Consider the following 21,900-nt stretch of genomic DNA (forward strand, 5'->3'; position numbering starts at 1 on the left):
ATTTCTATAAATAACATCTACAATTTTTCCATAGCAAAGAGTCAACAGAAATACACTTTGAGGAAACAGAGGATACCCAACTAAGCTCCCTGGAGTCTGAAAGTGATTCTGCTGAAGTGGGTGATCAAAGAGAAACGTGTTTGAGCTCAGAACAGTACGTTCCAATGCTCACTTTACATGCATTTCCCTTAGGAAATGTTTTATCATCTAGACATGAATTGCTGTTGTCCTTTCTCGTTGACTCAGACTCAGCTGATGAGGAATATGAACCTGATAGGTAAGAAATCGCAAGCCTGAACTGCGTATGTTGTAGTAAACTGTCTTTCACGTGTATCTCCATAGTGAAGAATCAGAATATGAGGATGACTCAATGATGGACGAACTAGATGCAAGCTTTCTAGATGATCCAGTCATGGCAGATGTTGCTTTCAAAGAAGCCCCAGAGATTGTGACAGGCAGTAGACATGGTAAGAAACATTTAACACTGAATTGGATGCAGAGGAAACGTAGAGTCTACTTTCACACAGTGTATCTCATTGTATTGTATAATTTATTATCCAACCTCTATTATCATAGGCAACAATTCTGAATCGTTTTTGACAGCAAGCAGGCTAGAAAATAGTCCTGAAGAAGCTGTGAATGAACAACGTGTTGTGTGTGATGTTGACTGTATAATCCAGCTTCTGGGCAAAATCTGCAGACAACCAAATTGCCAGGCATCAATTTCTTATAAAAAGAATAACGTAGGGTGTACACTGAACATCCAGTGGAAATGTCTCCAAGGCCACAGTGGCAAATGGAGCAGTTCCAAGAGATGCTACTCCAGAAATGGGTACCCTTTCTTTGTTAACAATGTCTTGATGGCATCTTCAATTCTTTTGTCTGGCAACAACTTCAGCAAAATTGCTCTTTTCTGTACATCGTTCAATCTGCAACACATCAAAACAACCACTTTCTATCAAGTACAAAGACATTCTCTATGTCCAACAATTGAGAGCTATTGGAATGAACAGAAAGGAAAAATTTTGTCAGCAATCGGTGATAAACCTCTAGTTGTTAGTGGAGATGGACGAAATGATTCCCCAGAGGTCGCACGTGACGTACAAACCAGAACCACGCACACTCATGTGTTAGACTATTTGACAGCGTAGTTTCTAGAGAGAACAAGAAATTCTTTACTAAGTGGTGCAGTTTGCATTCGTTTTTTTGATCAACGTGCTTTTTCTCAACGTCGGACAACGTGCATTCGTAGCTTCCGAATTAGTTTAACCACACCCATTTCCCGTTACGTCACGCACTGTTAGTTCATCCGTTGGTCTGCTGCTCTTCCGCACGGCTTCTCTATCGAGGTAGTGCGAGTAAACAAAGTAGTAAATACGTAATAGCGTTGCGTGTATCGCGTCTAGGCTAGACTGTACCCTAGACGTTGCGATTACTCGATCAATTAGTTTACACGTGATGACGATTGCTGAGTCAGACATCAAGTATGGGTTGCCATCCCCATGGTAACGAGACAAAATGTGGCCAGGAAGAAATGAAAGACAATTAACTATTAATTAATAATGTAATATTTATCAATTTGACAATAAAGGTTTTAGAGCTCTAATCTTTTGTCTTGGAAATGTCATTTAATTAATAATGGATCCTTTTACAGAATAATTTTGGTAATAAGATATACACTGTAACAGGTTCTTGCAATGAATTCAGTACAAGTGATATATATATATATATATATATATATATGACATTGTAGCTCATAAGATAATTAATTGATGAAAAATTTGACGTACAGGCATATACCACCAGGTCACAACTGTCGAAATTGTCACACTCTTGGAAATGAGCGACTTGCAATAATGTCGATAAATAACTCAATTGCTTCTGAGAGGAGACCAACAGACATTTTTGAAGAGATGATTAACCAAGCTACGTCATTTATCACAAAATTTCGTTTCTAACAGAGAAAGCCCAGTTCATATAGAATCTGATGTACTTTGCTATTCTGTCTGTACTCTACATCTGTTGCTTCTAGTACACATTTAGGTTTAATTAACAAATTACCATATTTTATATCAATTAATTAGAAAAACTGTTGCAGCCTCAAGTGCATCCTTGGGGTCACAATGTTGGCCTAGTTTTGTCAAATTCTTTTGTCAACAACGGCATCACCTGCCTTCCATGATTGGTTCAGTTGAAATCAAACTCAATAAAACAAATTTAGACTGACTATATACATAGGACTCATGCTTGCTGATTGCATGATGATGATGATCTTGATATGTAGATATATTAGCTGATTTGTCCTTTCTTTGCCTGAAAATTTCATACCAGTGTTGCTGGTCAAACTTCATAACGAGACATCAAGTGGCACTTGGCGACCACAACTGTTGATGTCAACATAAAATCATTGATATTAAATGTGATAAACTTTTAAAATTCGTGTTCACGCTTGCTGTAGGAATACAGAATAACTGGAAAAAAAACTACAGCATACGAAGACTGTCAATAACAAAAATATGTCGTACCAACATCCCACAACACTTAACTGAAGTAAATTACTGTATGCATCTAGTAGCTGCTACACACTGGAGCTTACCTCAAACAATGATCTTCTGCTGTATTCAATGCTATCTATGGCAATTGACAAACTGCAGGCTGTGTCTAGTACATACTAGTTAAAGATAACGGTATGAAAGTTGAAACCACACTCTGTGCCATTGAAAAGCGTGAAGCAAGACTTGGAAGCTCATTCTAGTTGCAAGTGTGCAAAGTCTTCTACAGACTGAAATTGAAACACGTACAGTACTGCATGCACATTAACAGCTTCATCAAATGAGCATGCTGTGATATCAACTGTCTAAACAAACTAGTTTTGTACCAACTTTGAACAAGTAATTATCTTTTGTTGCAGTCTAGTATACTTCTGCACCCAGGATCCGTGAGTGCATAATATTTATCAACGATAACAGTCTAAAGCTTTCAAAACCCTTGTTTTCAATTTGATAATAATTAATTAGCTACTTTTCTTTTTGGTCTGGAGCCATAAATATTAAGCCTAAGGCCACAATTGCCCTATCACCATGGAAATTAATAGCAACCATTGACACAAACCGAACCGCGCGTCCAGCACTAACTCCCAGATTGTGCGGACACAACACAAAATCCTAGATAAGAGTCTAACCGTGCAGGTATTTCTACGTTCTCTTTGGACGTCGTTACTTTAAAGATATTTTAATTGTTGGCGTAGGATTTAGAGAATGTTGCAGCTACATGACATTCCTAGATACTGTCATTTAATTCCACTTATCATTGTTGAGCTGGCCATGCATGTAATGTAGTATTAGATTCAAAATTCATAATGACAAAATAAGAGCCTAGCAGGAAGATCACTTAGCTAGAAAGAAATCGTGATGTCATAATGTGAAGTAAAAGACTTAACCTAAATAAACCAACGCAAAGTCTCCATCGTGTAGTTGAATGAAAATCAACCGTCTAGTTTTTTTGTGATGATTTTCTAGACTCGAACGAAGTCCTCCTCCGTGCTAGGTTGCTACACCACGTGCGCTAGCTGTCATGTGTGTATAGGTCCATCCAACAACACGTGTGAAACCACAGGGAGATATACACGTGACAGGTAGTGCACGTGGTGTATCAACCTAGCGCGGAGGAGGACTGGGCACGAGTCTAATGATTTTCTAGGACCATTCAACTCTAGCCTGACTGTAGACTCAGTTTTAATTGCAGTCACGCCAAACCCTCCCCGCCGTCCGGAAGTAAAAAAAAGAAAATGGCAAAAAAGGGTGGACTTTGCTGTCTCAAGCTAGGACTGCCATCATAAAATTTTGAAGATAAATGATTGAGTTTGAGGCCATGTCTATACACTCGATCTATTTCGCTTCATGTTCACACTGCTATTTAAAAGCTTTCTAGTCTACATGATTGCTATCTAAATTGGCATTGTTAGTTTAGCTTGCAAAACATCAAGACCGACGTCTAATATGGGTAGGTTCAATTTTTGTGTTGAGCTCTTAATGTGATGCAACTGTCTTGATACAATTGCTCTACTCAGTAACGTCAATTGGGCTGAAATTAGAGGCAGCTCAAACTCAAGTTCAACTTTGAAACATGGTACTCAAACATTAGTTCACATAAATGCAGCAAAGTAATTATGTGTGTTGCAGCTTCTTGAAATATTAATTTTGTTCCATTCGCGAGTCCTGTAGCTTGAAAGCAGTCTGGGACGGTGAGGAAAGCACAAGGGTACACAAATCACTGGGGTCCAAAATCACCAGCAGCTTTGCATCATGGCCGGTGATATGTGTACCCGACATGAGGTCTGGAGCATCGAGTCGACTGTGTGGAATCGCGAGCAAAGCGCGAGGGTGCACAAATCCCCGTGACACCGGTCTGATAACTGCCTCCTGCAGCACGGTACGGTTCACACATACGCATACTTGGGCTCTGATCCTCGTGCCAGGGCCAGACTTTCACTCCGGCAAGTCTGGCAAAGTTCGTCCGGTGAAGGTATCTAACGGCGAAGTTACCTGGTGATCTAAGACTATGAAGATCCGGCAAAGGTAAAGAGTCAAATCGCTCGATCTTTCACACTTTCATCCGTGTTTCTTTCTACAAATGGAGGCCATACAGTAGTCTCGCGTAGCCAGACCCTCTCCACCATCATACTTCCTTAGCATAATGCCCTGCTATCAAGTTTGCTCTGAGATAGCGCCAAACTTCCCAACTTGATGTGTGACCAGAAACATTTAGTGCTGAGGGCGGAGTCAGAGATGCGCAGACCGGTGAAGTGCTCCTTTAATCACGGACCAACTTGTCATATCCGTATTGACACAAATACGGTATCTAAAGGCCTGTCCACACTAACAACTCACTTACTGGATCAAGATCCGACCGTAAAACATCGCGTCCACACCTAATAGGCAAATCAACTTTCAAGGCGATTGCAATTGCAATAAATCCAATCCACATTGAGGCGTGGATTCGATCCACATCGAACGCAATCGGTTGAATCCAATTATGAAAACAGTGGGTGTTACCTTCACGTGCAGTACCGAGTGTAGTCAGACACTCTAACCCTCCTCACTCTTCTTTGTTCTCACTCAATTCGAATTGCCTTATGTGGTTGCATCAACGCTTTCCACAAGCAAAGAACACACACAGACACATCCGCCATCTTAGAATATATCAGTCAAGTGATACCGAAGAGAGGCGGAGATATCATTTCAAAGTGCAGTGTGAATGCTTGCCATCTCGATCAGATCACGATCAGTATGATCGCAATCGAATCTCACTCCATTTCTGGTCTAGTGTGGACAGGGCTTACAAATAAACTGTGCAATAGCATAACTGGAAAACAACTGGAAAACACTGACATATTCAACCCAAAAATGCTTAACACGATTTTCCTGTTAATATCAAATACTGCAGATAATTGTTATAGCAAATTTTAATAACAAATTAGTTAATATAAATTATGAATAAATTTAATAAATTAAAACAACAAGTTTAATTAAAATTTATACATTAATATCAATAACCATAATAATACGCGTAATTAGTTGTTGATATCAATTATATAATCGCTTGATATCTAAAACCACGCCACAGATGCCAACAATAAGTCTAGAATACGAAATGTATCAATTGATTTTGCCACATTAGTGTATGTACACAACTAAAGTAAAAGTTAATGATAAATATTCAACTGACCGTTACATCATCATACGACAGTTCACTGCCCGTGCCGGACGTCCACCCCTGAGATCCTGAGTTTGAATGAGACAAACTCCTTCTGCCTCCCGGTACCGTGCCATACGACATGTTCAAAGACAGACCACTCTCCAAAAAGCTCGTACTCTTGTTACAAGCGCTGCCACTTAGTTGCAATCCATTCCAATTGGATATGCCCGTCGAGCTGGCATAATAATCTGGAATTAGTTCATGGGGTTTCTCTGGAGCGAGATGTCTGCCCAAATTGTGTGAACTGTGGCCTCGCCTATAAGCAATACAATTTAATTAATTATTACAATTTAATTAATTACAACAATTTAATTAATTAATTAATTAATTAATCATGCTGCCCATCAAATTGTGTGAACGTTGACCTCGCCTGTAAGCAATAAAATTTAATTAATTAATTAATTAATTAATCATGCCTGCTCATCAAATTGTGTAAACTATGACCTCACATGTAAGCAATACAATTTAATTAATTAATTAATTAAACTTCAATACTAATAAATCACATTGATAAACCACATAATCTATTACTTCAACTACTACATCAATGACATGTCAAGCATTTGCTGTGTACAAATAGTGACACTGACCATCCAAATGTGTCTTGTTCTACTTCTATTCAGTGTATTATATTCAAGACCACTGAAAAACAATAATCACTGGCCAACAAGCCAACAGACAACATACAGCACCAAATCAGGGGTGTGGCTAGGCATGTTTCCTGGTTGCCTGGAAACCCTAAAAAGGTAAGTCTAACCTAGAGAAAATGACAAGGGCAATAGTAACACCCACTCAACACGTGCTATTCAAGGATCTTTTGTATGTCAACTAATGCAACTTAAGCTAAAGCTTGTAGTACGACTGAAATGACTTGGAATGTTGCTCGAGCAAGAAGTGAGTCGTTTATAGCTAAACGATTGAGAGGTAAATATTATAGTAGAGAGATGTTGACTTTAATAAAAATTGTCGTAATAATTTTGAGCTAACAGACTAGACAATGATGGCAAGGATCATACGTGCAGATATCTCCACGTGAGACCATCCCAGTAGCACATAGTTAGCTTTGCTGTCTGTTTGTCTGTCTGTGTGTCTTTCTGTCTATGTGTCTGTCTGTCTGTGTGTCTGTATGTGTATGTGTTTGTCTGTCTATGTGTCTGTGTGTCTGTCTGTCTATGTGCCTGTCTGTCTGTCTGCCTATGTGTCTGTCTGTCTATGTGTCTGTCTTTCTGTCGATGTGTCTGTCTGTCTGTCTGTGTTTGTCTGTCTGTCTATGTGTCTGTCTTTCTGTCTGTCTGTCTATGTGTTTGTCTGTCTGTCTGTCTATGTGTCTGTGTATCTGTGTCTATCTATGTGTCTGTTTGTCTGTCTATGTGTCTGTCTTTCTGTCTGTCTATGTGTCTGCCTGTCCGTGTCTGTGTGTCTATCTGTCTGTCTATGTGTATGTCAGTCTGTCTATGTGTCTGTCTTTCTGTCTATGCGTCTCTATGTCTGTTGTCTGTAAGCCAATCTGCAAAGAAATCCAAACACATCCAATAAAGCGGCATTTAAAGTTAGAATTTCAATACTAATTTAAAGATTTAATTGATATTAACAAAAATCCTGCCACGCCTCCGCAAATCAATAACTCACAAGTAGACACACTAATTAGCAAATTGTAAAAGGCGCAAGTCAAAACACCCATTACCACTTTACACACACGATTATTCGTCAATCTCACATCCTGGATGATCCGTGAGCGCTGCTCATGTCCACCGAAATGACCCACGCCTCGCAATCACAACCCCAACTACCACACAACTCTCTCATACAACGCCAGCAGCTCAATTAATAACAAAGCCATCAGCAACACATGACCTACCACATCGGAAAAAAATTAGCACAACAATTACCGCGTAACGACAACCGAATGACAACAATGTAGCAAGCAATCTAGTAGTAGCCTCGGCCTCCCAGACCCGTGTAGCGCCGATACAAAATCGTCCTCCACGGGTCTGGGATGGTACCGCCTCTTCTCAATATATTGCGGTTGGTCCTAGGACCAGCATTAGTGTTCAGTTTCATAAATGCATACCTTTCCAATTTCGGCCGTAATACAAGAACGACGAAGACAAGTCGCGCTAGAACATCGTGTCGCATCCTGCTGCACGAGTACCTTTGTGTTTACAGTAGCTACGGTTTTATCATTTGTGTGTTAGTAAGGAACGCGAACGGGACGCTAGGAAGCACTTTCTTTTACTAGTGGTGCCGCGGACGCGATCGGCATGTGTCTGATCGCCGTGAATCCGCTGCGAGTAGCTGCTGGTCGCGCGTGGAGCTTCGAATTCGCGACGAAAATTCGCGATGCGCGCATCCGCTGTGACTTGATCGTCTGGATTCGATGCGACTTGCCGCGAAATCGCGACAAAACTTCGCCGTGAATTCTCCGCAAGACTCTGTGTAGTAGACGTGATCATGAAGTCGCTGAGAATGCAGCTGGCTGGCTAGTGTAGATGTCGGAGCATCGGTTCGAACAAACGGCTCTACTAGGTGTCGGTATTGCCGTTGACAGGAGCAGAATACAAACCACGACGTGTAGGGACGTGAGTTTGCGTGAAGAGCGCACTACAAGTCGTCGTTTGTGTACAGTGTAGTCTTTGGTAGACAGCAGATACGCATGAGCTGTCTTCGTTGATTACAGCTGTAATTGGAAAGGTATGCATTATGAAACTGAACACTAATGCTGGTCCTAGGACCAACCGCAATATATTGAGAAGAGGCGGTACCATCCCAGACCCGTGGAGGACGATTTTGTATCGGCGCTACACGGGTCTGGGAGGCCGAGGCTAATCTAGTAGCGTGTCTGTGGTAGCCATGCAGCGGCTCTCTGTGACCGAAAATCGGCATCTAGTGACTCGCCTGTCAACGTTCGGCCATCTAAAGCCGACGTAGTAACGACCACAAACTGGCTACTCGCTCTGACACTGCGTGCGAAATTTGTAGGGAATTTGTATGGCAGGATGGAGGAAGGACTGGAGGTTGAGCGTTCCGGACGCGTTAGAGACACGCGACTCGTAGATTATCAGTATTCGTTACGTGACTTACGCAAGTTTGGATAGAGTTGAGGAGAGCGAATAGTTGAGATTGAGACGTCTGCGTCACTTCATGTGTCTAGTAACGAAGCATGCGCATTGGAAGTTGTTATCCGGGTAATGTATTACCATAGATACGCTATCAAGTGATCATATATTATGTACACTGTACTAAAAACATAATTTTCAGTATAAAATTTATTATTTATTTTTTAAACTGTTAAAAATATTTAAAATTTTAAGTAAAAGCAAATTTTGTAGACAATAAAATTGCGGCGCATACGTTAATTAATTAAAAAATATTTTTAGTATAAAAATTTTAAAACATGTTTCTTGAATATAAATAAAATATTTAAAGTTTTAAGTAAAAACAACACATTTTGTAGACAATAGAATTGCTGTACATACGATAATTTTTATTGAACCAGAAATCAACTGCTAGGCTCGCCTCGTCTGCAGACTCTCTCGCGCTAGTCTTGTTGTTATACGGGCACCAATTGTTATACGGGCACCGGACAAGACTAGCGCGAGATAGTCCAGCAGACCCTCTCGCGCTAGGGTGCCCGTACAGTGGCTAACAATTCCATTTGTTATACGGGCACCGGTACTTATACGGGCACCGGTTAGACAGCAGATCATAGCAAGAGCTAAAAGTATGAATGTCACTTTAATCTAGATTGTGTGTTCGTTCGGTTTGTGTCTAACTATGAAACCTATTCCGTTCCAATGGCAACAACGCTGATGTAATCGGAATCAGTGTTTGAGTTAGTATCCGGTTTTCTGACTGCCACTCCACAAGAGTCTTCTCTAAAGTAGTTGTTTGTGTCGCCTTGTATGTTGTTTCCTTGTAGGCCAAACATTGCACCGTGAGTAAATAGCATATTAGACGATCCGGTCAGTGTGTAATTTCTGTTTGCAAACGGAATGCTCCAAAAGATTTGATAGCCCTCATTTAGGAGTTCGTGTCGTTGTATTCTCTCGACTCCCTTCTGACCATAGATTTCCATTGTTATTCCGTTGAACGTTATCCACTTAATCTCAAACTTTGGATTCACTAAAAATTCAACATCGACAATTAGTTTTGAACGGCTGTCTAGAAATAGATTAATCTTGTGAACGTCTTCTAGACACTCTATATCGTATTTACTTCTCAATTTTTAAATTGTGTCTTTATTTTAAGTTAATAACAGAACAAACCGTCCCCTGGCCCAAACTGTCCCAAATGGGCCGGCCTTTTGTGTCCCACTGGACAGTCCATTTCGTCCCCATTTGGCCCAAAGTGTCCCCCATGCTATTTTGTCATGCTACTACCAGCCAAATTGTATAGCGTGCGCTACTGCTTCACACGAAATCTGGCTGGGAGATTGTGCTGTACAGCGAGCTTTTAGCCACAGCACGAATCGTAGCAGTCACTACTGGTTCCGTCTGTCTGCGTCTGATGTGATGCTTTGCAACAAGCTACAGGTTTGTCTATTTCACTATTACGTGAGTGATTGACGTAATTTCACGCTAGATTTGGCTCCACAACGACCTCTAATAACTTAATTAAACGTAGAAATCAGTTTGTCGGTCAAGATGTTTGTTTAGTTGAGAACCTTCTGTTTAGCTCGGACCAAATGGACCAAGAGGGGACAGAGTCACAGAATGGGCTTGGACTATTCTGTCCGCCCAGACAGGATAGGCCGGTCAATTTGGTCCGGCTGGGACACTTTGGATGGGAAACACTTTGGATGGGAGACCGAATGTACCATTTACCTGTCATGGAAGTTACACATGATTACGTATCTAACCCTGGTAGATAGTCGTCGTTTTGCGATCGTGATCAGGACAATTGAAATGTACAGTATATGTGTATAGGTATGCACTCAGTTCAGTTGTAACGACAGTGGTATGGTATTTACTGACATAGAAACTGACGTCGGCAAACATTGACTATCAACAGTGTTAGATACAGCACAGTGTAGTACTGGATTGATCATGTGCGTACGTGTGTGTGTGTGTGTGTGTGTGTGTGTGTGTGTGTGTGTGTGTGTGTGTGTGTGTGTGTGTGGTGTGGTGTGGTGTGTGTGTGTGTGTGTGTGTGTGTGTGTGTGCGGTGTGTGCGTGTGTGCGTGCGTGCGCGCACATACACACACACACACACACACACAACGATACATCAATTTACTAACAACTAATCTAATCTGCCCGTGAGGACAACAGGATGGTGTGCTAGTATCGAGTATCTACAAAGCTCAAATTGTCTGTCTGTGTGTGTTCGCGATACGCGGCCACGTCTTTTGTCAGTTCGCAACCAAAATCGGCACGCGAAGAGGAAGATTTGCGTAACAAATTTAAAAAATTGCAAAAGGGGTCGACCCCTGCGTAAAATTTCTCGATGACGCAAACGCTACACATTCTAGTTCATTCGAACACACGCCCAAACCAGTCCTGAGTAGACTGTAAGTGTCGTCGTTCTTCGCAAAGGTTCGAGCAATCAAATATTTCTTGCCAATGGAACTTACTCTTCTAGCGCTTTCTTTTCTCTCCAAATCCTGCACCAAATCCAGCCTACACGTTCTCTGTACCAAGCGCTACACGGGGAGTTTGTCGATTTCTATTGAAAAAAGTGCGAAGAGCAAGATTCGAATAATTTCAGAACATCCGGGACCTCGCAACGATAGCACTACGCCCCTTTCTGTTGTGCGACCCCCCCGGACTAGAAGCCTCACTATGCTCGGCGACTAACACCACGTGCACGTCACTACAGTACGTTCCAGAATTAGAGGCAGTCATGAATAATGGTCTGTCATAGGCGTGTTCCTGACCAATATTCCCAAGATCATTTTACAAAATGACGTATCAACTGTAAGTATCTCCATTTTTCTACATTCTGTTTACACTGAGGTCACTCGTACTTCATTCAAAGTGAAAAGGACAAGCAATTAACTACAGACAGTCACCGTGACGGCTCGCTAACAAGTTTTGCAAAGTTCTGTGCTTGCTCACGTTCATATTTTCCCACATTAATTTCTGTCTCGGCTCTGGTGTCAGCTTATAATCGCCTATCGTAGCTCATTACAGCGACCTAAATAATATCATTGCGGGTACTCTAGACGTTTTATGCTGATAGCTTTGCAAATACCGTATGCGGAACGGGCACGTCATAGGCCTTCCAATGGTGTCAATTTCACGTGCCTACGTGCTTCCTAGCATGATCTACATGGCTGAGAAAGGACAGGCAATCTTATCATTACGGTAAATCATTTTGAATTCGACGCGGCGCTTTTAACTTACTCTCTGGTCACTTACTCTCCGTTCACTATGACCTTGAAGGTACACTCGAAAATTATGATCAGTAATCAAAATTGGAACGTCCTGCGTGACTCCGCATAGACTAGCGGACAAGCTCCAACAACCATGCATATGCCGAGATTACACGAGCGTTACAATGTACCAGTGAACGCACGCTCTACATTCCAAAGTTGTTTACATGGTCGTTTCCGTCGAGTCGGTCGTGCACTACTTCCGGTGGGACGACTACTATACCCTCGCTACGCATAGTGTTAACTTGCGCATGCGCGCTCAAGTTAACTTAACTAAAGTCCATCCACGAATTTAGGGGACAGTGCAAAATGTTTTCTACATCTCAGGCAGTAGAGCACCTGCATGGTTAATGCGCATATTTTTCGAGAGCACGTGACTAGGAGGAGCCAGATCTCTAAACAGAGCAAAGCTGTCTTGATTAGTCTTCTAGGACGTGTTTCCTGCAAATGCACGCCTTCGGTCGGCCTTAATGTTAGCGACAAAGAATACCGACATGGAAAAGGCGTGTTGTCATTGTTAACATGCATTTTGTCTTCTCTTAGGAGAATTTTTTGCTGTTCTGAAGAGTTCCCTCCTTCAATTCTCTAGTGTACCTTGTTTTTGTTAGTTCTACAACAACCTTTGATATTCTGTAGTAGCTGCACTACCAAATTACAAACCTGGAGCAGATAACGTAATTAGTGGGTGGTGCATGTACAATCTCTGTTTCTCCTAGAGTACTTGTAAACATACCCTAATTGCTTAGCTATTATGTTAGCCTGCATATTTCTACTGTACTGTACTTGTTTCTCTTGGCATGCCTTTCACTTAATTAACAGCTTTTATCATATTTAATTAATCTAAAAGGTCGAAACTAGCATAAAGTCCATCCACAAATTCAATTAAGTAACCGTGGGAACAGTGGTTTGAAGATAAGGCCTATTAGGGCAAACTGCCTTAGCGAATACCAACACGGAACAACATGTCCACATGCGTACTGTCTATACCATACCTACATTGAATGCATTCTCCACTAGAACCCAACATCTTGCCCTGAGCATTGCACGCTTTCATCTCCCTCAACTCAGCAGCTAACTCATCTGCCAGTTCTCTAGTACTGCACAAAACAACACAAAACTGTCAGACACGCAAAAAGCAGACCGTTTTTAGATACACGAAGACAAGACAATAGACATACTAAGCTTGCATGCAATGACCATATAGATGCTCTTACTTTGTTGCATTTTTTGTCTGTTCATTGGACGTTTTCATGAGCTCCTATATACACATTCATTACGAAACGCACGAAACTAAGTGTAATCGACTATGATCTACTGCGTCCGATTGTAAAGTCATCAACCTAGACACCGGCGTAGAAAGCGGCTCGCGCGCGGAAGGGGAGTTGGGGATGAAGCCCCCTCGCTCAATGTAGACATTGAAATTTTCTGTGTCAGTGACTTTTGCAAATCTGCTTAAGGTCTGGCAAGCGAGGTAGTTTCTTGGTCATGATGACATCCACGGTACAGCCCCCCCGCTCTTGAACATCTTCCTACGCCACTGATTACTCGAGGCCTGGATTTTCGGGCTAAGAGTATAGTAATCGTTCGATAACCGAGCGACCGACCGAGCGACCGACCGACTGTATATATATATATATATATATATATATATATATATATATATATATATATATATATATAGTCAATTAGCGCAGATGCAAATGAAGCTATTTCGACCAATAGACGAGAAGTGGTGTCATTAGCGACCAATAGATGAACGTGGTGACATCATGAGGCTCCACCTCTCTTTGTATGGTAGCTGCTACTAGGCAACAACCAGACATCTAGCTAGAGAAGCGGCACAAAGAACGAGACTTTTACATTCTTGTGAGCTGGAAAATTGGTGGTAAGCTGCTTGTTTTGCTCTCCATTTGTAACCTATGTTTCCCACCAACAAACAGAACAATGATCACGCCCGTTACTTCATCACGTAAGGCGAAGATTGCCAGCCGGCCTAGCGTCGAGGCTCTCCGACTTGCAACATTTGGCTTGTTTCAGCACTTCGCAACAACTACATTTGTACAGTGTAACATGCATGTTTTCCCCCATTAGGACAACAACCAGACGTCTAGAGAAGCTGCACAAACAACCAGACGTCTAGAGAAGCTATACAAACAAACAGATACCTACAGAAGCTGCAGAAACAACCAGACGTCTACATTCTTGTGAGGTGGAAAATCGGTGTTGACTGCTTGTTTTGCTCTACATTTGTAACTAGCCCACCACGCACGTTACTTTATCACGTAAGGCGCGTCGAGGCTACCCGACTTGTAACATTTGGCTTGTTCTAGCACTTCGAAACAACCTGATCTACATTTGAAACGTGCATGTTTTCCCTCGCGCCCGTTAGGACAACAACCAGATGTCTATAGAAGCTGCACAAACAGCCATTCGTCTAGATTGTTGTGAGCTGGAAAATCGGTGGCGAGCTATTTCTTTTGTTGTACGTGAGGGTTTACCACTAGAAACAACGCCTAATCTAGCTACATTTGTAACGTTCATGATTTCCCCACATCTAATTTGGTTTTGACTTTGCTGTTACCTATGCCACGCCTAAAACCGCCCATAGTGGCTCATTACGACTTCAAAAGCTGCACAAACAATCAGACACCTAGAGAACGTCTAGAGAGCAAAGGTCGTAACATTATGCTTGTTCCATCAATAGTGTCATCTCCTGAAAGCCCAAAACGTTGTAGGTGCATGAAATTGTGTTTTGTTCACTGAAAATCAGTGCTGCTTCTTTTGTACCTATCTAACCAAAAGCTGGTTTTCGTATGTGCTCTATACTTTCGCTGTGCGTGGCGGTTAATTGGTATTGTTTAAGCCATTATGTCATAGCGCGACTAATTACCTTCAAGATGCTTAATGGCCGAGGGTTTGCACTTCTAGTGCTTCTTCATTACACGATGCCCGGATTTCCGGGCTCGAGTATAGCAGTCGTTCATGACCCGACGACCGACCGACCGTATATATATAGTTGGTTAGCACAGATGCAAATGACCTATTCCGACCAACAGACGAGAAGAGAGGTGTCATTGCCGACCAATAGACGAACGTGATGTCATCATCGCTCCACCTCTCTTTTTTGGTAGCTGCTAACGAGAATTCGGCCATCGGGCGTCCGTTCTGTACATGGTGTTTAGTCCTTTGCTTTAAGGGTTTAGCACATACATTTGTACGTGTATGTTTCCCAACAACAACCAGGACTGCAGGCCCGTAGCAAGCGGTCCGGCAGGTCCGGCATTCGCCGGACCATTTTTCAGAAACTGTAGTTTTAGCAGCGGCAGAACGGCGTAGACTTCCGGTTATATAGCTATAGATGATAAAATATATTATTTACTTTCTATTCTGTCTACGTTATCAAGCACAGAGAAATGTAATAATCACAGTGGACATTGATTATATTGTAAAAATTGAGATACGTACCAGAAATAGCTGGAAGAATGCAGTGTAAGAGTAGAAGGGTTCGAAGCCACATCCGGGATTTGTCCTAAATCTTCTAAGTATGGCGACCAGCACATCGAAAGTCTTTCCTGATGATCAAGCCGTTCTTAACCAGCCTCACCAACCCCTAAACTTCGATTTTCCAAAGCGCCCCTTTGGGAAGAAGGCGGAGTTGCGTTGCTTCAGGCCATCTTGGTTTCATCAGTGGCCACTTCTTCACTACCACGAGGCTGACGACGTCGTGTTTTGTCACCTGTGCGTAAAAGCATTGACTCTCAAACCGATCAAGTCCTAACCGGATCCTGCTTTTGTTAGTACTCTAGCACATACAGAAGTAGGCTGTTGGTCTATAATTGTATTCATTGCTAAGGTTACTCGTGGATTTTCAAACTGGAAAGATGCAACCACAGGATTCAAAAACCACGTAAAGAGTGCGTGTCATCGTGAAGCAGTGGAAATTCTTGTCACTCTTCCTGCCACCACCAGGGACGTTGGAGAACATCTTTCTCATGAGCATGCTGTCCAGAAAGTCAACAATCAACAAACGCTTCTTCAAGTACTGTCGTCTGTGAGATTCTTGAGTAGGCAGGGTCTTGCTTTTAGAGGAGATGGAGATGAATCAGATGGTAATCTACAACAGCTGCTTTGTCTACAGAGTGAGAAAGACCCTAACCTAGCACATTGGCTGAAACGAAAGGAGAATGTCTACACAAGTCCACAAATTCAAAATGAAATGATCAAAACATTGGGCCTCCAAGTGCTACGAAATATTGCCACAGACATACATAATTCCCCATTTGTAACGATAATGGCTGATGAAACTACTGATGCCTCCAACAGAGAGCAATTTACAGTCATCATTTGTAGGGTTTCAGAAGACTTGCAGGTGGGTGAAGAGTTTATTGGACTTTACCAAACCTCAACTACTGATGCTGCAACCCTTGCAGCTCTGATCAAGGACGTCTTCATAAGACTGAATGTGAGTATGAAAAAGCTTCGTGGACAGTGCTTTGATGGTGCCAGTGATATGAGTGGCTATAAAACTGGTGTTGCTAAACGCATTAATGATATTGAGCCAAGAGCAGTCTTCACCCACTGTTACGGTCATGCTCTAAATCTCGCTGCAAATGACACCCTAAAGCAATCAAAGTTGATGAAAGATGTACTAGACACAAGTCGGGAGATCACAAAACTGATCAAATATTCCTCACGTAGGGAGGGGATATTTATGAAGTTGAAGGAGAGCTTGCCAGCTGGTAGTACAGGTATCAGAGTACTCTGCCCTACTAGATGGACAGTTAGAGCGGATACGCTCTCAAGCATTATCAGTAACTATGAGGCATTGCAGAAAACATGGGAGGAGGCCTTTGCAATAACAAAGGACACAGAGGCCAAGGCCAGAATCCAAGGGGTGTCAACCCAAATGGATATGTTTCAGTATTTGTATGGTATCATGCTAAGTGAAATGATATTAAGACACGCGGACAATCTGAGTAGAACTTTACAACATAAGTCTTTGTCTGCAGAAGAAGGTCAACAAGTTGCTCAGATGGCTGTTGATACAATCACATCACTTCGAAATGATGATGCCTTTGACCTGATGTGGGAGAAAGTGAGTAAGAAAGCCAGATCTTTGAATTTCAGTGACCCACAGCTACCCCAAAGGAGGAAAATGCCTAGGAGGTTTTGCGAGGGTTCTTGTGAAGAGGACATTCATGAGACCCCAAAAGAACACTATAGACAGTGCTATTATGAAGCACTCGATCTCATTATCAACTGTATTCAATATCAATTTGATCAGCCTGGCTACAAAATATATCATTCTTTGGAGACACTTTGATTAGGGCAGTCAAACAGCAGGAGTTAGAAAATGATCTGAAAGCGGTTTGTGCATTCTATAAAGATGACTTTGACCAGGAGATGTTGTATGCACAACTTCAAACGTTTGGACTCCACTTCCACCAAACGTATCAATTTCAATCAAAGGAGGCCAGCACAAAGATGACCATCTTTGACATAAAGTCTTATTTTCTCTCGTTGTCTCATGGTCAGAGGGTCCATTTATCACAAGTGAAACGCCTTTTTCAACTTGTGTCGGTTATGCCAGCCACCAATGCGTCATCTGAAGATCATGTAGTGCGCTGAGACGACTCAAAAGCTACCCTAGAACAACTGTGATGCAAGAGAGGCTAAACTATCTCATGCTACTTTATGTTCACAAGAACAGGACAGATGCACTGGACCTGAAAGCAATTCTAAATGACTTTGTGGGAGAATCAGAGCACCAATCAAACATTTTTGCCAAGTTTTGATGCATGTTGACTTTAGGCATTTGGTGTGCGAGTGATGGAATACACAGTGTTCTGGAACAGTTTCTGTGAAGACTTGACTGCTCTCTAAGTAAATGGTTGTACAATTTTGTTCTTTGTTGTTGAGTGAAATGCTTTTGTCTCAGACATTAATATCAATCGCAGCATATAACTATTAATTTTATCTTTCGCCGGACCATTTATTTCATGCTTGCTACGGGCCTGACCTGGAGCGAGGGTGTGTAGCTGTACCTGAACCTAACATTTTGCTTGTTCCACAGTGTTTCTAAATAGTGGTTCTGCAATCTGCCAGCTGAATTTTCGGGTGCGTGGCTGAGCGGCCGTGGTGTTGTTGCAAAGATCACCAGTGTCGTCTTCAACAGAAATTTGGCGTTTGACGGGAATTTGCGAAGGACAACGTGCATTGTCCTTGTCATTGTCAGACGAAGCGGCTTGGCTGACCTGTAAGTACGCTAGTGCGTCTCTATTCATTTTTGTTTTACGGTATCCAAAGTCAGAGCGAACAGACGTCTAATTAATCTACATGTGCACGTGCATGTTTTACCACATTGATGTTTTGTTTTGGCTCTGGGATCACCTCATTACAACAACCAAAACGGCGGTTAGACGGATAGCTGTGTAAATACGGTACAGTGCACAGTAGGCGACGTCTAGCTAGAGAATCGACACAAACAACAAGACGCCTAGAGAAGCTGCACAAAGAACGAGACTTTTACATTCTTGTGAGCTGGAAAATTGGTGGTGAGCTGCTTGTTTTGCTCTCCATTTGTAACCTAGGTTTCCCACGAACAAACAGAACAATGATCACGCCCGTTACTTCATCACGTAAGGCAAAGATTGCCAGCCGACCTTGCGTCGAGGCTCTCCGACTTGTAACATTTGGCTTGTTCCAGCACGTCGAAACAACTACATTTGTAACATGCATGTTTCCCCCCATTACAACAACTACCAGACGTCTTGAGAAGCTGCACAAACAACCAGACATCTAGAGAGGTACAAACAACCAGACATCTAGAGAGGTACAAACAAACAGATGCCTAGAGAAGCTGCAGAAACAACCAGAAATCTCCATTCTTGTGAGCTGGAAAATCGGTGGTGAGCTGCTTGTTTTTTAACTTGCCCACCAACAAACAGAACAATGATCACGCGCGTTACTTTATCACGTAAGTCGCTACCCGACTTGTAACATTTGGCTTGTTCCAGCACTTCGAAACAACCTGATCTACATTTGTAACTTATACATGCATGTTTCCCCCATTACGACAACAACAGGATGTCTAGAGAAGCTGCACAAACAACCACACGTCTAGAGAAGCTATATCCAAACAACCATACGTCTAGCTGCACAAACAACCAGACGTCTAGATTGCTGTGAGCTGGAAATCGGTGGCGAGCTGTTTCTTTTGTTGTACGTGAGGGTTTACCACTAGAAACAACGCCTAATCTAGCTACATTTGTAACGTTCATGTTTTCCCCACATCTAATTTGGTTTTGGCTTTGGTGTTACCTATGCCACGCCTAGAACCGCCCATAGTGGCTCATTACGAGCTCAACAGCTGCACAAACAATCAGACACCTAGAGAACGTCTAGAGAGCAAATGTTGTAACATTATGCTTGTTCCATCAATAGTGTCATCTTCTTAAAGCCCAAAACATTGTAGGTGCATGAAATCGTGTTTTGTTCACTGAACATCAGTGCTGCTTCTTTTGTACCTATCTAACCGAAATCTGGTTTTCGTATTTGCTCTATACTTTCGCTGTGCGTAGCGGTTAATTGGTGTTGTTTAAACCATTCTGTCATAGTGCGACTAATTACCTTCAAGGTGCATTCTGGCCGAGGGTTTGCACTTCTAACAAGTGCTTCTTCATTATACTTAGCATTTCAGTCGATTTGTGATGCCCACGCAAAATAATCCTTAGTATCTAATTAATCGTCGTTGATTTTCTCGTGGAAGTCAAGATTTCGACTATGCATTTGCCAGACCTACCACGCCAGCTTCGCCGTCTCTAAAATAACTATCGAATATGGCTTCCTATTTACACAGATGTTCCGTTGTATTGACTAATCAAATGCTCATGACTCGCAAGTCACTTCTCTTCTGCTGTTTGGACCGTCTTTCAGCCCAAAGAGCCAGAATTCGAAGTGGCCTCATGCATGACTCTGACAAGAGCGACCAGCTCTTAGTGGTCTAATGAGCACACCTGGTGTGACATCTACTTCACTCACTTCCGAGTTCACACTGACGGGAAATAGACAGTAGAAATGCACCCAATACATACCTTTATGTCATTTTGCAATTCGGACACCTACAAAGAAAGCTATACACTAGAGGCGCACAAGTTAGCTGTACACTTGAGTATACGTACCGTTTGGAACAGGGTATTTACTAGACAATCCAGTTGGTCATGGGGACGCACTCCCACCAGCATTATCTAGAGAACAGGCGCTAGACGGACCATGCATGCAGAGTCATGTAACCATATAGCAGTACGTGCTTACCGTTAGAAGCAAGGAAGATCTCAACATGCTGCCTCTTCTCATCTATCAGAGATTGTGCCGCAAGGCAGTAAGCGCACACGGTAATGAAACCATGAGACGGGAAGTGACCTAAACGTATTACGTAATCAGGCCTCTGGGAAGCGTTTAATTAAAGGTGGTCCAGTAAATCGGGTACGTGGATACTAAGGTACAGTCCTACTATCCTACTCTCCGTTCGCATTGACCTTTTTTACACAGAAAGTGCTAATGGACATACGGGAAAGCGTCTGGAACCTAGCCGTGATCTGTGATCTGCCATTGAAATCAAACTGTAAGGAGTTACCCCGCGTACGAAATTATCACCCCGCGTACGAAATTATCACCCCGCGTACGAAATTATCACCCCGCGTACGAAATTATCACCCCGCGTACGAAATTATCACCCCGCGTACGAAATTATCACCCCGCGTACGAAATTATCACCCCGCGTACGAAATTATCACCCGCCGGGTTACCCTACCTTCGTTGCCTGGAAGTACATGTATGACAGCAGCGGTATAAAAGAACGCATGGAACTTACATGTCTACAACATCATGCGTTACCCTTCCTTAGCTAATCCAATTTGCTATGCATGGTTCATAGCCTTTACTAGACAGGCGCCTCCGAGATATGCATAGCATCTCTCGCAAGATAAAAAAACTTTCCCAATTTGTATAGATTTGCAGTGAATCTCCTCCAATTGTTATAACATGCTAATCACAATTGTTATTTATCACAATTGTTATTTATCCCATTTATATGTACACTTACTGCCTTCAGGATACACATCATGTATAGTTGTTTTGATGTATAGGATGCATGGGATTACGCATACACTACTTATGCCAGGCATTGCCTCAACATGCAGACAAGAGCGAGCAATGGCATACAAGAATCAATCAAACAAACGAGTGCTACACATGCAAGAGCACATAGCCAGTGTAAGAGTGACGTATGGCGAGAATGTTGTTGCCACATGACACACAAAACTGTCTAGAATGGCTAGCTGCAAAAGCAGTAGTCGCGATGCTCTTGAAATTTATTCTTCTCAGTTGTTGTTTATTCGTTAGAAGTCAGTGAAGTTGTAAATGTGGCCAGTCTGAGAGCACTAGACACAAGTTTTAGAGATATTTAGTTTAGAGTCATGATTTAGCCTGAAATAATATAAGAATATATATTTGACTGACAAACAGACAGAGAGACAGACAAGACAGACATACAGAGAGAGACAGACAGAGAGACAGACAGACAGAGAGACAGACAGAGAGACAGACAGAGAGACAGACAGACAGAGAGACAGACAGAGAGACAGACAGAGAGACAGACAGACAGAGAGACAGACAGAGAGACAGACAGAGAGACAGAGAGACAGAGAGACAGACAGAGAGACAGAGAGACAGACAGAGAGACAGACAAACAGACAGGCAGGCAGACAGAC

The 21,900-nt window shown here is 42.3% G+C and overlaps 2 protein-coding genes across 5 annotated transcripts; both read right to left on the reverse strand.

Annotated features, from left to right (window-relative positions):
* Window positions 1-531: 531 nt before the first annotated feature.
* Window positions 532-8,916, reverse strand: LOC134194771 (uncharacterized). Of its 4 annotated transcripts, none has more exons than XR_009972237.1 (5): window positions 8,839-8,916; window positions 7,475-7,611; window positions 5,728-6,013; window positions 755-929; window positions 532-694 (listed from the first exon to the last, which is right to left on the reverse strand). XR_009972237.1 is itself a non-coding variant. In XM_062663735.1 (5 exons), the coding sequence occupies exons 2-4, from the start codon at window positions 7,561-7,563 to the stop codon at window positions 870-872; spliced, it is 435 nt and encodes a 144-aa protein (XP_062519719.1). In that variant the 5' UTR covers window positions 7,564-7,611; window positions 8,839-8,916; the 3' UTR covers window positions 532-694; window positions 837-869. The 4 variants fall into 4 exon arrangements, 3 of the variants coding, with proteins under 3 accessions (XP_062519719.1, XP_062519718.1, XP_062519720.1); XM_062663735.1 differs by having other exon boundaries at window positions 837-929; XM_062663734.1 differs by having other exon boundaries at window positions 532-929.
* Window positions 8,917-9,421: 505 nt separating this feature from the next.
* On the reverse strand, window positions 9,422-20,511 carry LOC134195102 (uncharacterized). Its single transcript, XM_062664114.1, has 6 exons — window positions 20,444-20,511; window positions 20,311-20,376; window positions 20,224-20,250; window positions 13,345-13,388; window positions 13,127-13,227; window positions 9,422-9,879 (listed from the first exon to the last, which is right to left on the reverse strand). The coding sequence occupies exons 1-6, from the start codon at window positions 20,483-20,485 to the stop codon at window positions 9,539-9,541; spliced, it is 621 nt and encodes a 206-aa protein (XP_062520098.1). The 5' UTR covers window positions 20,486-20,511; the 3' UTR covers window positions 9,422-9,538.
* Window positions 20,512-21,900: the final 1,389 nt, after the last annotated feature.

Source organism: Corticium candelabrum, chromosome 19, assembly GCF_963422355.1.
Source record: "Corticium candelabrum chromosome 19, ooCorCand1.1, whole genome shotgun sequence".
Lineage (NCBI taxonomy): Eukaryota > Metazoa > Porifera > Homoscleromorpha > Homosclerophorida > Plakinidae > Corticium > Corticium candelabrum.